This window comes from Echinops telfairi, unplaced genomic scaffold (genome assembly GCF_000313985.2).
Source record: "Echinops telfairi isolate 266 unplaced genomic scaffold, ASM31398v2 ScPeMD7_3;HRSCAF=10, whole genome shotgun sequence".
NCBI lineage: Eukaryota > Metazoa > Chordata > Mammalia > Afrosoricida > Tenrecidae > Echinops > Echinops telfairi.
The window spans coordinates 34,127,800-34,139,352 of NW_022103899.1; the positions used below are offsets into that span (position 1 = coordinate 34,127,800).

General features: G+C 52.3%; 1 protein-coding gene across 1 annotated transcript in view; it reads right to left on the minus strand.

Annotated features, from left to right (window-relative positions):
- Nucleotides 1-2,463: 2,463 nt before the first annotated feature.
- The window catches only part of PLEKHM3 (pleckstrin homology domain containing M3), a 171,949-nt gene continuing 162,859 nt past the window's right edge, over nucleotides 2,464-11,553 (minus strand). The window contains exon 7 of the mRNA XM_004701570.2: nucleotides 2,464-7,012. Within this exon, the coding sequence (XP_004701627.1) occupies nucleotides 6,835-7,012 (178 nt within the window). The 3' untranslated portion in view covers nucleotides 2,464-6,834. The remainder of the gene's footprint in view (nucleotides 7,013-11,553) is intronic.

An 11,553-nucleotide genomic window follows, 5' to 3' on the forward strand; every position in this document is an offset into this window, starting at 1 on the left:
CATGGAAACACTGTGCCACCAGACCCCAGGCACGGACATCTATTCTCCGCTTTCCAGTCGCGCTTCGTCATTGCTCTGGAACTACAGGCTTCGGGACCAGCATCCTTGCCTGTTTGTTGGCAACTGTCTGTCTGATGAAGTGAGAGGAGAGCAGGGTGGAGGCTGGCGAGAACTCCGGGAGGAAGACCGCCCTGCAGGAGCAGTAGCAGCTTCATCTCTGAGCTGGAAGACATTATGCTTTGGTTCAGCAAATGAGGCTGAACCTCACCATGGTAGCCCCTGCGAGGGCTCTTTTTTTTTAAAAGCTAGACTATGTTTCCCACAACTATAGGCAGAACTGATGAAAATATTATACATTGACCAAGCAAAAAACCCCAAGTCTATCTGTAAGATGAATATCAGTGTCTATTTTTAAGTCCTGGTCGCTCACCCAATGTTCTGGTGGGTTTTCACCAGCCTCTCAAAAGTGGTATCTCAATGAAGACATTATAAGCCCAGAGAGTACTTTTTGCATTGTTTATTGAGAGAGCAATACCCTTACACATGAGGAACCGGTGCACTTAAATTATGTAACATGACCATAAAAACGGAGGTGGGGGGTGATTCTTGTCAGCGACACGACGACGCCCGGATGTGAGTTACAGTGACTGGTCGAAAACACACGGTGTAAACCACAAGGTAGACAAGCGAGCCCAAACAAAAGCGAAACGAGCCCCCAAACCGGCGGAACACCCAGGTCAGTTAGCACATTAGTGATTCCCATGGGCTCAACACCAAGTGCTGGCCATGCTCATCCAAACCCCACCTTTTCAGCTGAGCAATAAGGACAATGACTCAGACCTGACCCAGGCGCACAAGCACACGCTGCGCCCGCCTCTTCTGTGTCTCCATGTTCAGTACTCTTCAATTACATTCTCAGTGTTTCTCTAAAGCCATGGTCTTTTCCTACTTCTTCTCCTTACACCTGCGATGGTGGGCTAGTCGCTCCCACAAGAAGATGCCAATGGATGGCCCGAACCAGTACTGAGACGTGCGATGGGGAAAGCCTGGGGGGACTGCCCACAGTACACACATGGACATTTTTCATCACAATTTGCCCAAGAGCCTTCCCACTTCCCATTTGGGAAAGAGCTGGAAAAATAAAAATGTTTTTCTTTCTACAAAGGAAAAGAAAATCATTCTGTTTGTATAATTTCTGAACCGGAAAAAGACTAAGTTTACTCACTTTACAGATTGAAGTCTGGACAGCTGGTTTCATTTCTGCCCATTGGCCTTGCTGACATCATGACCCTCCCCTGAGTTTGGTTAATGAGAGCAAACAAACAAAAGTGACAGAAAACAAAAACAAAGCAGCAGCATCAAACAAAGTTAAAACGTGATGTGGTTGTGTCCTTTGCATTTCCTGGTAAAAGTGCCAACGTCTGTATCATCTACGCTGACAATTGTTTTCAACAGGAACCCTTGACCCCATGAGGTTAAGGCACCGGGTTAGACGAGGGTGACGGTCTGACATGCAGCATGGGATATGCAGGCTCCAAACGCCTCTGGGCGTAGAGGCGATGACAGGGACAAAGCAAAGCGATCCACATTGAGGCCAAAGGTCCTGCTGGCTGCAAGTGGGTCTGGGAGATGAGACTAGAAGCTCTAGGCGGTACTGTAAGGCACTCCTATGAGGAAAAGTAACAAATGGGAAGGGCAACACGGAGAAGGAGCCACTGCCCCGGTGCCCACTAGCTGGTTTACTAGCCATGAAGCTGAAGTCTGGGTTGGGGCTCAGGTGCTCCTGGGCCGAGAGGAGGCATACATCTCACTGTGCTAATGGCTGTAGGCGCCTGGGCAAAAGTACCTTCTCTCCAGACCTGACAAGACGAGCCGTCCACATGTCTCCTCCCACTGGCAATGCCTTTCACACCCTGGAGGTCACGTCCTCAGGAACCTGCCACATAACAGGGTCACTTGAAAATAAAACCCGACACCGGCAGGTGTGCTTCAGAGGGCATGCCACGCTTTCCCCCCTCTTCATACTTTTATCTAGTTTAACAAGGCCTCGGCCTTGACCTTAGCCATGCTCTTCCTTAAACCAGACGAAAGGAACACCACCAAGTCAGCGCTGTCTGAGTCCAATGAAGGCAGACCCGACGGCAGCAGACGGGACTCAAACACACCCACAGGCACGGACGTGGCGAAGGACCAGGCGATGCCCCATTTTGCTTTAGAGAAGGGCTCGGGGTCTGGTGTTGGTGCAATGGCTATTCACCACCACCACGACCAAACAGGGAGGAGAGTGCTGGGGACTGGGGTTTAACGGTCAAAACACCATCCCATGTGATCCAACCAATCAACTCACTGCATCACGTCGATGCCGACCCGTAGCCACTCCCCAGGACAGGGCAGAATTCCCTCTGTGGGTTTCTGAGACTGCATTTCTTCATGGGAGTAGAAAGCCTCATCTTTCTCGCTCAGAACTGCTGGTGGTTTTGGACCGCTGACCTTGCTGTTTTCAGCCCAACACGTAACCACTACACCACCAGGGCTTCCAGCCTACAGGACAGAAACCACCACTGGGGTGCACGGGGAAGGTCTTATGTCTCCCAGCACTGGATTCAGCCTACAATCATTCCGTTCTCCTGGATGCAGGGCTACTTTCAAAACTCTCCCCTGCCTGTTAGGAACAAGTACCAAGCAAAGGAAGACAGAGTTTATACCACTAGTTCCACTCCCCACAGCGGAGAAAGGCTTCGTTTCCTTCAGCGTGGCAGACAAGTCTCTACCTTGTCACATTATTCCAGTGTAAGGAAGCGGAATAAAACTGAGAGTAAATGTGGGAATATTGCACGTCTCTCTCTCTCTACGGTGAGAAGCAACAAGCACAACTGCCCCTGGGGTGACTCCAGGCCACCTCAGCACCAGAAGTAGAAAGATGCCCTTGGTGATTTCTATGCAGCCATGGGCCAGCCAGAGCCAATGTACCGAGAGCCGCGGGGCTTGCCCTGAAGGAGGAACAGAATGCCTCTCCTTCCCCACACCATGTCTCCCCAGCAAGCATCATGCCGGCCCTGTCCTGATCAATGTTTACAGACGGCCTCTTTTGGCCAATGGGTAGAGAACAAGCCATCAGACAGGGGAGCTCGGCCTTGAGGGGGAGGCCTGGGCGAAAGACCTTCTGGGGCCATTTCGGTGTGTGCGCCAGGGAGGTCAGAAGCCATCCCTGGGCCTTGACTCCACTTAGCAAAGCAGTTGCCCTTGGGTGAACTCAGGAGACTCGGACTCATGGCAAGGCCACGGGCGTCAGGGAACAACTGTGCTCCATCAGGTTCTCAAGGGCTGGTTCTGGGGGTGCAGACTGCCAGGCCTCTCTTCCAGGGGACTAGAGAGTGATAGCCATTCCTGCTTTTACCAAGGCTGGAAGGGAAGCAGGCACCACCCCTTTTCGGGAAGCCGGAGGTCACCCGTCATAGCACTGGCCCCCTCCCCTGTTGGGTGCATCTGTGATAATCAAAAAGGGAGCACCCTTACCGCCAGGCTAAGGCTCCTAACAAGGTTCCTGGTAGTGCTGCAGATATCAAGATGCCCACCAGAAGCTCCCCCCACCGCCAAAGGCAGTGAAGCAAAGCGGGGAGATGCAGGATGACATGGCACCACACAAGGCAGCTTTCCACTTGGGGGAAAACAAGGCTAGACAGAAAATGCCTGTGATTTGAGTCGACTGCTTTTAAAGTCTCGGGTGGCCTTCCTGCAATGGTGCAAACGCAGGTCTATTTTCGGAGCTGGCGTCTCTGCCGCAGGGTTAGGTGCCAGCATTTCACCAGGCCCAGCCGCCTGGCTCCCGAGTTCCTGGCACTGCTGGCAGGGACTTCTCCAGGCTTCACCAGGCAGCGAGCCTTTGGGGCAGCAGGTCCCTGCAGCCAGCTGCGAGCGCCGGGAGATTCACTGGCCAGTTCCTTGTCTGCTTTCTGTGCAGGGTATTTAGTGCAGGACGAACAGTAGAAGAGGACAAGCAGGTAGTAGTGCGGCCACAGAGGTGGCAGGCTGCAGCTCTGCATTTGTGCACAGTTTCCAAGCACTGGGACAATTACCTCGCAGTGTCCCCGAGCCGAGCTGTTTGTGAGGGCGGACGCCGGTCAGGGTGTTCTCTTTGTGCTAGGCCATTTGGGGCTGAGAGCAGCAATTTTGCATTTCCATGGTAGCCTGAACCCTCTGTGGGCTCCGCTCTGTCCCATCTGATTTGGGTGGCGGTGGCTGTGGGGGGAGCCTGTGGCCGGCCCCAGCCCGGCTGCCAGTGATATGTGCACAGGAGAGAAAACAGAAGTAGCTGGGACATAGCTGCAGCTCTAGACATAGCTGCATCTAGCTTCCCCTTTTGAAAATAAGCAGAAGATGATGCGGGTGGAGAAGTTCCTCCTAGGAATTCTCGGGGCTGCTGGTAGGTAGCAGGGCCCCCTGAATGGGCATTGGCAGATGCATTTAGAATTGGGATCCAGAACTTCACCCTTGACTTTGGCAGACTTGACCCTGGGATGGGAAATTCTGGGCAGAGAGCAAGCTTGCTGGAAGGGAGCGGCCGCTCTGCGCTCCGTGTCTACAAATGCAGGGAGGATTTCGGTGACCGGTGGGGATCACAGATGCACTCAGCATATTCATTACAGCCCAGGCCAAAGGCAGCTCCAGCGAAGGGAGCTGGGGGTGGAGGGAGAAGGAGCGTTGCCATTGGAGCACATGCTTTATAATAAGCAGTTCTATAATTCTCCTGTGAAAGATCATGTTCTGCTATCTTTTCTGAGGCTGGAAAATATAAATACTGTTTTTCACAGAGGGGAGGAGGAGAAAGGAGATGATCACATTTGTGTGTCTGTTTGCCAAATGCTTGCTTGACATTTTCCACCCTTTCTCTTTTGTGTGCAGTGTTGACTAGAGTGGGGGATGGGGAGGGGAGTCCACCTGTTTCCCAAGAGTCGAAGGCACCGCAAGGCTTCTTTTGAATAGGGCCCTGGCCTTTTAACACATTGTCATGCCTTGGTGACAGCTACTGGATCAGAAAACAAATGCATTCGTACTAAGTTCAAGTTGAAATGCGTAGGCTGGGCCAGAGGGCCATCGTAGGTTAAGAGGTGAAATGTTCACATGCAACCATCTGAATAAAAGTCCTGTGGAAGTGTCAGGTCTCTGCATGGCTGGAGGTTGGTTCTGCAGGGAGCAGGTGTGGGAGAAAGGAGAGCTAGATGGGGCTGAAGGTACCATGTATGCCATAAGTCACACTCTCCTGATGCCGGTACGAGCGCAGCCGCCAAACTCAAAGGCGCTGAAGACGTCTGCTGAGTAGTGAAACACACAGGATCTTCTCATAGTCTTGTGAATGGCTTCCACACACACACACACACACACACACACACACACACACACACACACACACTCCTGTTCAAGAATGAGGAAGGGAGATGAGCCGAAACAGGTGCCATTGGGTTTCCGGCGCTGCCATTGGGGTCCCACTGATTGCTGTGCTGGCTCTTACAAGGGCACTGCAGTGGGAGACCCCTACCCTGCAGTTAGCAAAGCAAGAGTTATACTTCTCATGGAGAGCCTATTCTTTACTTTGCACTTTTGTTTTACTTTAAGGTGGCAAGTATAGATATGTGTGTGTGTGTGTATGTACTTTTGACCAATATTAAGTTTAATTTATGAATTAGCTTTGTAAGTTTGGCATTTTTTTAACAGACTTAGGTTGGTGTTTTGAAGTTCCAGGCTACTCGGATTTCTTAAACAACTCAAGTAAGTAAAGGAAAGTGGGGATGGTGAGATCAACAACACAGGGAAGAACAAGGATAAAGCCTGGACGACGGGTGGGGAGGCAGGGCAGGATTCTGCACAAGGAAACTGCAAGCCGCCCCTTGGAGTGTGCGCACCACCCGCCCTCTCTACCAGGCTTTGACAACAATGGGAGGAAATGCCCTCGGGCCAGCACCTGACAAAAGCATAAATACCATCCATGAACCCCCAGCAAACTGCTCTTCAGAGCGTCGTGTCCATGGCCTGGCCCTGTAGTGGACAGTCCCGTCCGTAAGCAGGTGTTGGCATTCGTACCAGCAAACAGACTGACAACATGCAATTTTGGTCCCAGAAGTTTCTGGGAGGAGATAAATTAAAAAAACAAAAACAAAAACAACCCCCCCCCAAACCCAACAATATTCTGAGGTTAACTTTGAAGGCAGAGGCAGCTCTCCTCATAAGTTAGGGGTGCATGCTTCCCGTCGGGGGGCCATCCTCAGGAGAAACTGAGGTTCAGCAGCACCAGGGACACGAGCCCTGGAAAGAACTGGGAGTCATCGCTGTGTTGGGAAGATTTTCTTATGAAGCAGATGGTGGTGGGTGCTTGCCTCAGTTACCTCCGCTTCTGAGGAGGCTAAAAATAAATAAAGTGAAAATAACCTACATTTCTGTTGTTCTGCCGGAAATGTTTTCTCCTGTGTCCTGTGTAATAAAATGTCCCAAGAGCCAAAAAAAAAAAAAAAAGATAAAAAGGAAGTCTGAACTATTACGCACTGTTGTAAACCACATTTTGCTTGGGAGCAAGCAACATAAATTCCTGGCTAAGTGCAAGTCAGCGATTGGTCATTTCTTTCAAGCCATGGAGGCTCCACGGACCTTTTGGACAACGAGTGACACGGGTACACATACAGTGAGTATGCGCATGTATGTGTGTGCATATAAATATATATCTATAGCTAGCTGAAGGGCAGACATACTCTTCCTCCAGCGGGGTCTCAGTGGCTACTCAGGAAGCCACTCTGGCTGCCGCGCCGTCCCCACGGGCGTGGCCCTCGGCTGGGGGCCGCGCCGTCAGGTGTTCTGGTAGGACAGCTCAAACATGGTGCACGCCTCCTCCAGACTCTCGTCCACGTTCAGCTGCCGCCAGAAAGACTTCTGCTTCTTCTGCAGCTCGCGGCGCACACACCTCGGGCAGGGGACCGACTTCTCCTTGCATTCAGAATGGAACACGGCGCCGCAGCGCTCACACCTGTCAAAACCAAGCGGGGACAGGATCAGCGAGGGGGAAGGGAGCGGGGCAGAAGCACAGGCACTGGGGCGCAAGCCGGACTACCCCGTCTTAGTCTGGACAACCCCACCGCAGGGAAGAGAGTGACCCACGGGACCCGGCTGTTTGCTTTACCCAAATGCTCAAGGTTGAGGTTTGCTTGAAAAACAACCCCCCACCCCCAGGGCAGTGTGGAAGGGAACCAGCAGTCATTTAGCAACGCTGTGATTTACGGTGACCTTGGGCTGTGTCCGGAAACCCTGGGTGCAAGTGTCCCCCCGCCTCCCACCCTGGAGAGGGGCACCGGGAGGGACTGCGGGTGAGGTGTCAGCAGCTGAAGGAGGGCAACCTGTTTCCATCAGTGGGGACATTCCTTCCTCGGGAGCTAAGTGGGTCCCCGTTAGCTCACTGTCAATAAGCTGAGAGTTTGGAAAAGGTAAAATGACACATTTAAAAAATTATAGGCTGTGGTCTATTACTTGGAATTCAAAAATAAGAAAGAAGTGAACATCTTCCCCCTAAGAGTTTACCTCTTTGGCGTAACTCTCAATAAAATATGGGTGAAAACAGCGCAGACACAGTAATTTACACAGAGCAGACATTCCAGGGGGATGACTAGATAGATGTTGTTCGGCCTAGGGGTAACCTGCACAGGAGTCGGAACAGCTTGTTTTTATAGCAAAGTTTTTAACAATGAGTAACTAGGAGCTCTGGTGGCACAGTGGTTACTCGTTGGGCTGCGAGCTGCAAGGTCCAAAGTTCGAAACCACCAGCTGCTCTGAGGGGGAAAGAGGGGGCTTTCTACTGCCGTAAACTGTTACAGCCGTAGGATGAAAGGGGCAGTGATCCTACCCTGCCCCATAGGGTTGCATGCACCTGATGGCTGTGGGTATAATGACACGTGTGACTACAGCTGTTCAGTGGTGGCTTGGCCACATGGACTGAGTTCTCAGCTCTCACACACGGTAACACGCAACTTTCACCTGATCCCAGTGGGGTTCTGTCCCAGCAGAGACGGGACACCACGGGCGAAGGAGCTGCTTTTGCTTTCTAGCTGTGCCTGGGTTTGAGTCCTGGCACAGGCTGCCGGTTAGGGGACGCTTGCTAGTCGGCCACTGGCTCACCCTCGACACCATTCAGATTCACAGGGCTTGGCTAAAGAAGGATCTTCACAGCCCCTTGGGAGCCCAGGCAGAAGGCAGCCCCTTGGAAGGAGAGAGGTGGGGGCGCTGTACTGGTGGGCAGACCTGCACCTGCCCTCCCTCCTGGAGCTCGGCTCTCAGGAGCAAGAGAAAGGCAAGTGGCTGGGGTAGCACAAGGGAGATAGATGGCTGTGGCCTCAATAAGTTAATGGCTGTCATGACCTCGGTACAAGTTCCTTCATGTCTTTGAGCTAAAGTTTTCTCATCTGCTAACTGAGGATAACGTTGGCACCCGCCACACAGGGGTGTCATGAACATACAGAGCTGAGAAAGCGGCCAGCATGGTTCCTGGTACACCATAAAGCTACACCTGCTCTTCACAGCCTTAGACTGCCTGCTGTCTTCATGCCAACCCACCTTCGCCGTGAACTGAGGACAGTTTCGTCAAGCCTCTGCTTCCTCGATGGGAAAACGGAGACTCCAGGAAGGCAGGCGATTGTCTGGCTGGGAGGCAGCCAGTTGAGGACAGAGTTGAGATGGGAAAGCAGGATCATTCAGCACCGTGCTGCTGGCTGGCCGAGGCTGGTCACCTGAGTGGGAGCAGTCAGCCACTGTGCAGGGAAGCCTGTGTTCAAAACCCAATGCTTTCTTTTTAGTTGTGTGATCTGGGGCCAGTGTTGTCTTTGGGTGCTCGTCTCCTCTATTGTAAATGCCACTAACAATGGCCCCTCCCTACTCTCTGGAGTTGTGAACCTAGGATGGGCAGATGTATGCGGAAAGACCCTGCTGAGGATGAAGTATTCTACAGGCAGGTCACTGTGACCCCACCTGTCTACCACACACATGCCGCCCCCCCCCCCCCCCCCCCCCCCCCCCCCCCCCCCCCCCCCCCCCCCACTGAAACTGGGATAGCCCTGTCCTGTCAAGGGTGAGCGTGGGTGAGCTCCGGCATCTCCTTCTCCCCAGCCCCTCCCCTCCTTCCAGTGAAGATGAAGGTCAGACCCAGGTCTCCAGGACCTCTCTTTCCCTGGCACTGGAAAGCCCCTCCCCAGGGCAGTGGCTTTGTCCCCACTGGGTCACACCTCTTCAGCCTGCTATCACTAGCCTGACAGTAATGGTAGAGTTATCAAATACATTTCCTCCTTCCTGCCCCTTTGCCCGTGGATTAGTCAGTGATTTATATGCCTAGGGATGTTGTCCCAGGGCCGTGATTGATAAGGAGGAAAATGCTGGGTTCCTTCAGTGCCACTCCTTTATCTCTCCTGATACCAGGACCTGCATGAAGTGAATGCGCCTTATCAGATGTTTCTGGTACAGCCAACACCCATGGGGGTATGGAGGGCCCAAGTGCACCTGCTCTTTTGAGCCAAAGGTCAGTAACTGGGGGGAGGTGGGGAGTACAAGATAAAAAAAAACTAATGGTTCAAAATAAGAAGCAAGACTCATTTTTCTAGCAATGTGCACCTCAACAGGCATGCTTTGAACGGTAGACAGGACGGACTAGCCCAACAGTGACCTTCTCCCCCACCCACCCACCCCCACCCCTCTCTTGAAAGGACAAGAATAAGGGCAGGAAAAGGAAGGAGGCAGAGAAAATTTCTTACGTAAACTGTATGGCACTTGGTAATAAAAATGTAATGTGCAGGGAAAAGAAAGTATTTCCATTAGAAGAAACAGAACAACAACAAAAACAATGCACTACGGTGTGCTCCTGTTGAGAGACAGGGGCCACAGAACCCAGCATCTGAGTCACCCAGTGCCAGCAGCAAGTGGTGGCACTGCTCTTTGGTTGTCACTGTACACCACAGAGAACAAAGGCCCAGTGTCCTCTCTCTGCCCAGCCCTGGACAGTGCATCTAGATTTGTCACTGACGGAAGCCCTAGTTCTGCTCTTCCTCAGAGACCAGTGCTTCACTTGATCCACACTGCTCAACCTGGGACTGAGCGCCTGTGCAGGAAAGTTCTTGTTGCATACGGGCTGTCCTATGCAGCGGAGGAGGGACATTAGCAATAGCCCAGCTGCTGCCCACGATGGATCGCGTACAAGGTTCTGCAGGGTCCAATGGTACTGATTATTACGTAGCCCCCCAAGAGAGTGGTTCCCTTCCTGCCCACCTTACTGAGGCCACACAAATCTCATTCTGCATCTTAGTAACTGCACCCTGGAACGAGACAGTTTACAATCAGCCTTTGACCTAAAAAATTAGCTCAGTGACCCACAGCCAGTGGGAGACACACTGATAACTTGGCGATCAAATCGTCAAGTGCCCAGAGATTAGACAGACATGACGTTCCCCTGAGAGAAACCTACCTGCTCCCAAGTAACAGAACTAAATACCCCCAGTGAGTGTGTAGGGGGATGTGGTGGGGGGTGTGGGAAGAATTGCTTCTTAAATATTGCAAAGGAGTGAGAATTCCTGACTGCAGTTCCCTGTTCTGGAAAGCTGATGAGGTGAGACCAATTAGAGGCTGGCCTGACTTGGTCCTCGCCATTTGAGATGCTGGCTGCACACAAGGAGGTCACGAGAAACTGAAAGGCCCTGGCCCAGGTGAGGTCCTTGGAGGGTTTCTGCTCTGTTCCCACCGGTCCTTCCCAGCTACGTTTTTATTTTTGGTGCAAGGCAAAGGCCTCAGAAATTTCACTCAGACGGAAATGCAGGCTGCACGTAGGTTGGCTCTTTGGCAAGCGTTTAAGAGAGATGTGCCGACCAGGGCAGAGCGTTGACAGATTCCCACCGTGCAGGCCCCACAGCGGACAGGGCATGGTGCTGGAATAAGTAAGTGCACGCACGCAGGCTTGCGAGTGCCGTTTTGCGTGTGGCTACAGCAAAGGGGCCTCTCCGACCTAGTATTGGCTTTGCCAAGAAACCAAGCTGACGCCTTCCATCTTTTAGGGAAGGGAGGTGGTTACTGGGGCCGAGCTATTTGAATGTTTTGAGTTAGTCTTTTCTTCAGCATTTGTGTAAGTGAATGCACGCGAGCAGAATGCCTATCATGTGCTTAAAGGGAAGATCGACCAACATGACGGGACTGCTTGCCTACCTGCACACGGGCCCTGGGCGAACCTTTAGCGAGGGGCACACTATCCTCAGACTTAGAAGACATGCTACTTAGATATTCTTGGGGGAAGTGAATCAAACACAGTGTAAGCAAATGATAAGATAAAACAGGGTTTTATTGGGGGGGGTGGTGGTGGTGGTTAAGTGTTACCTGACACTGTTGGTTTGCGTGTTGGACCGGTAACTGCCAGGTCCCAGGTTCAAACGCACCAGCCACTACAGAGACCAGGTCCCAGGTTCAAACGCACCAGCCACTACAGAGACCAGGTCCCAGGTTCAAACGCACCAGCCACTATAGAGACCAGGTCCCAGGTTCAAACGC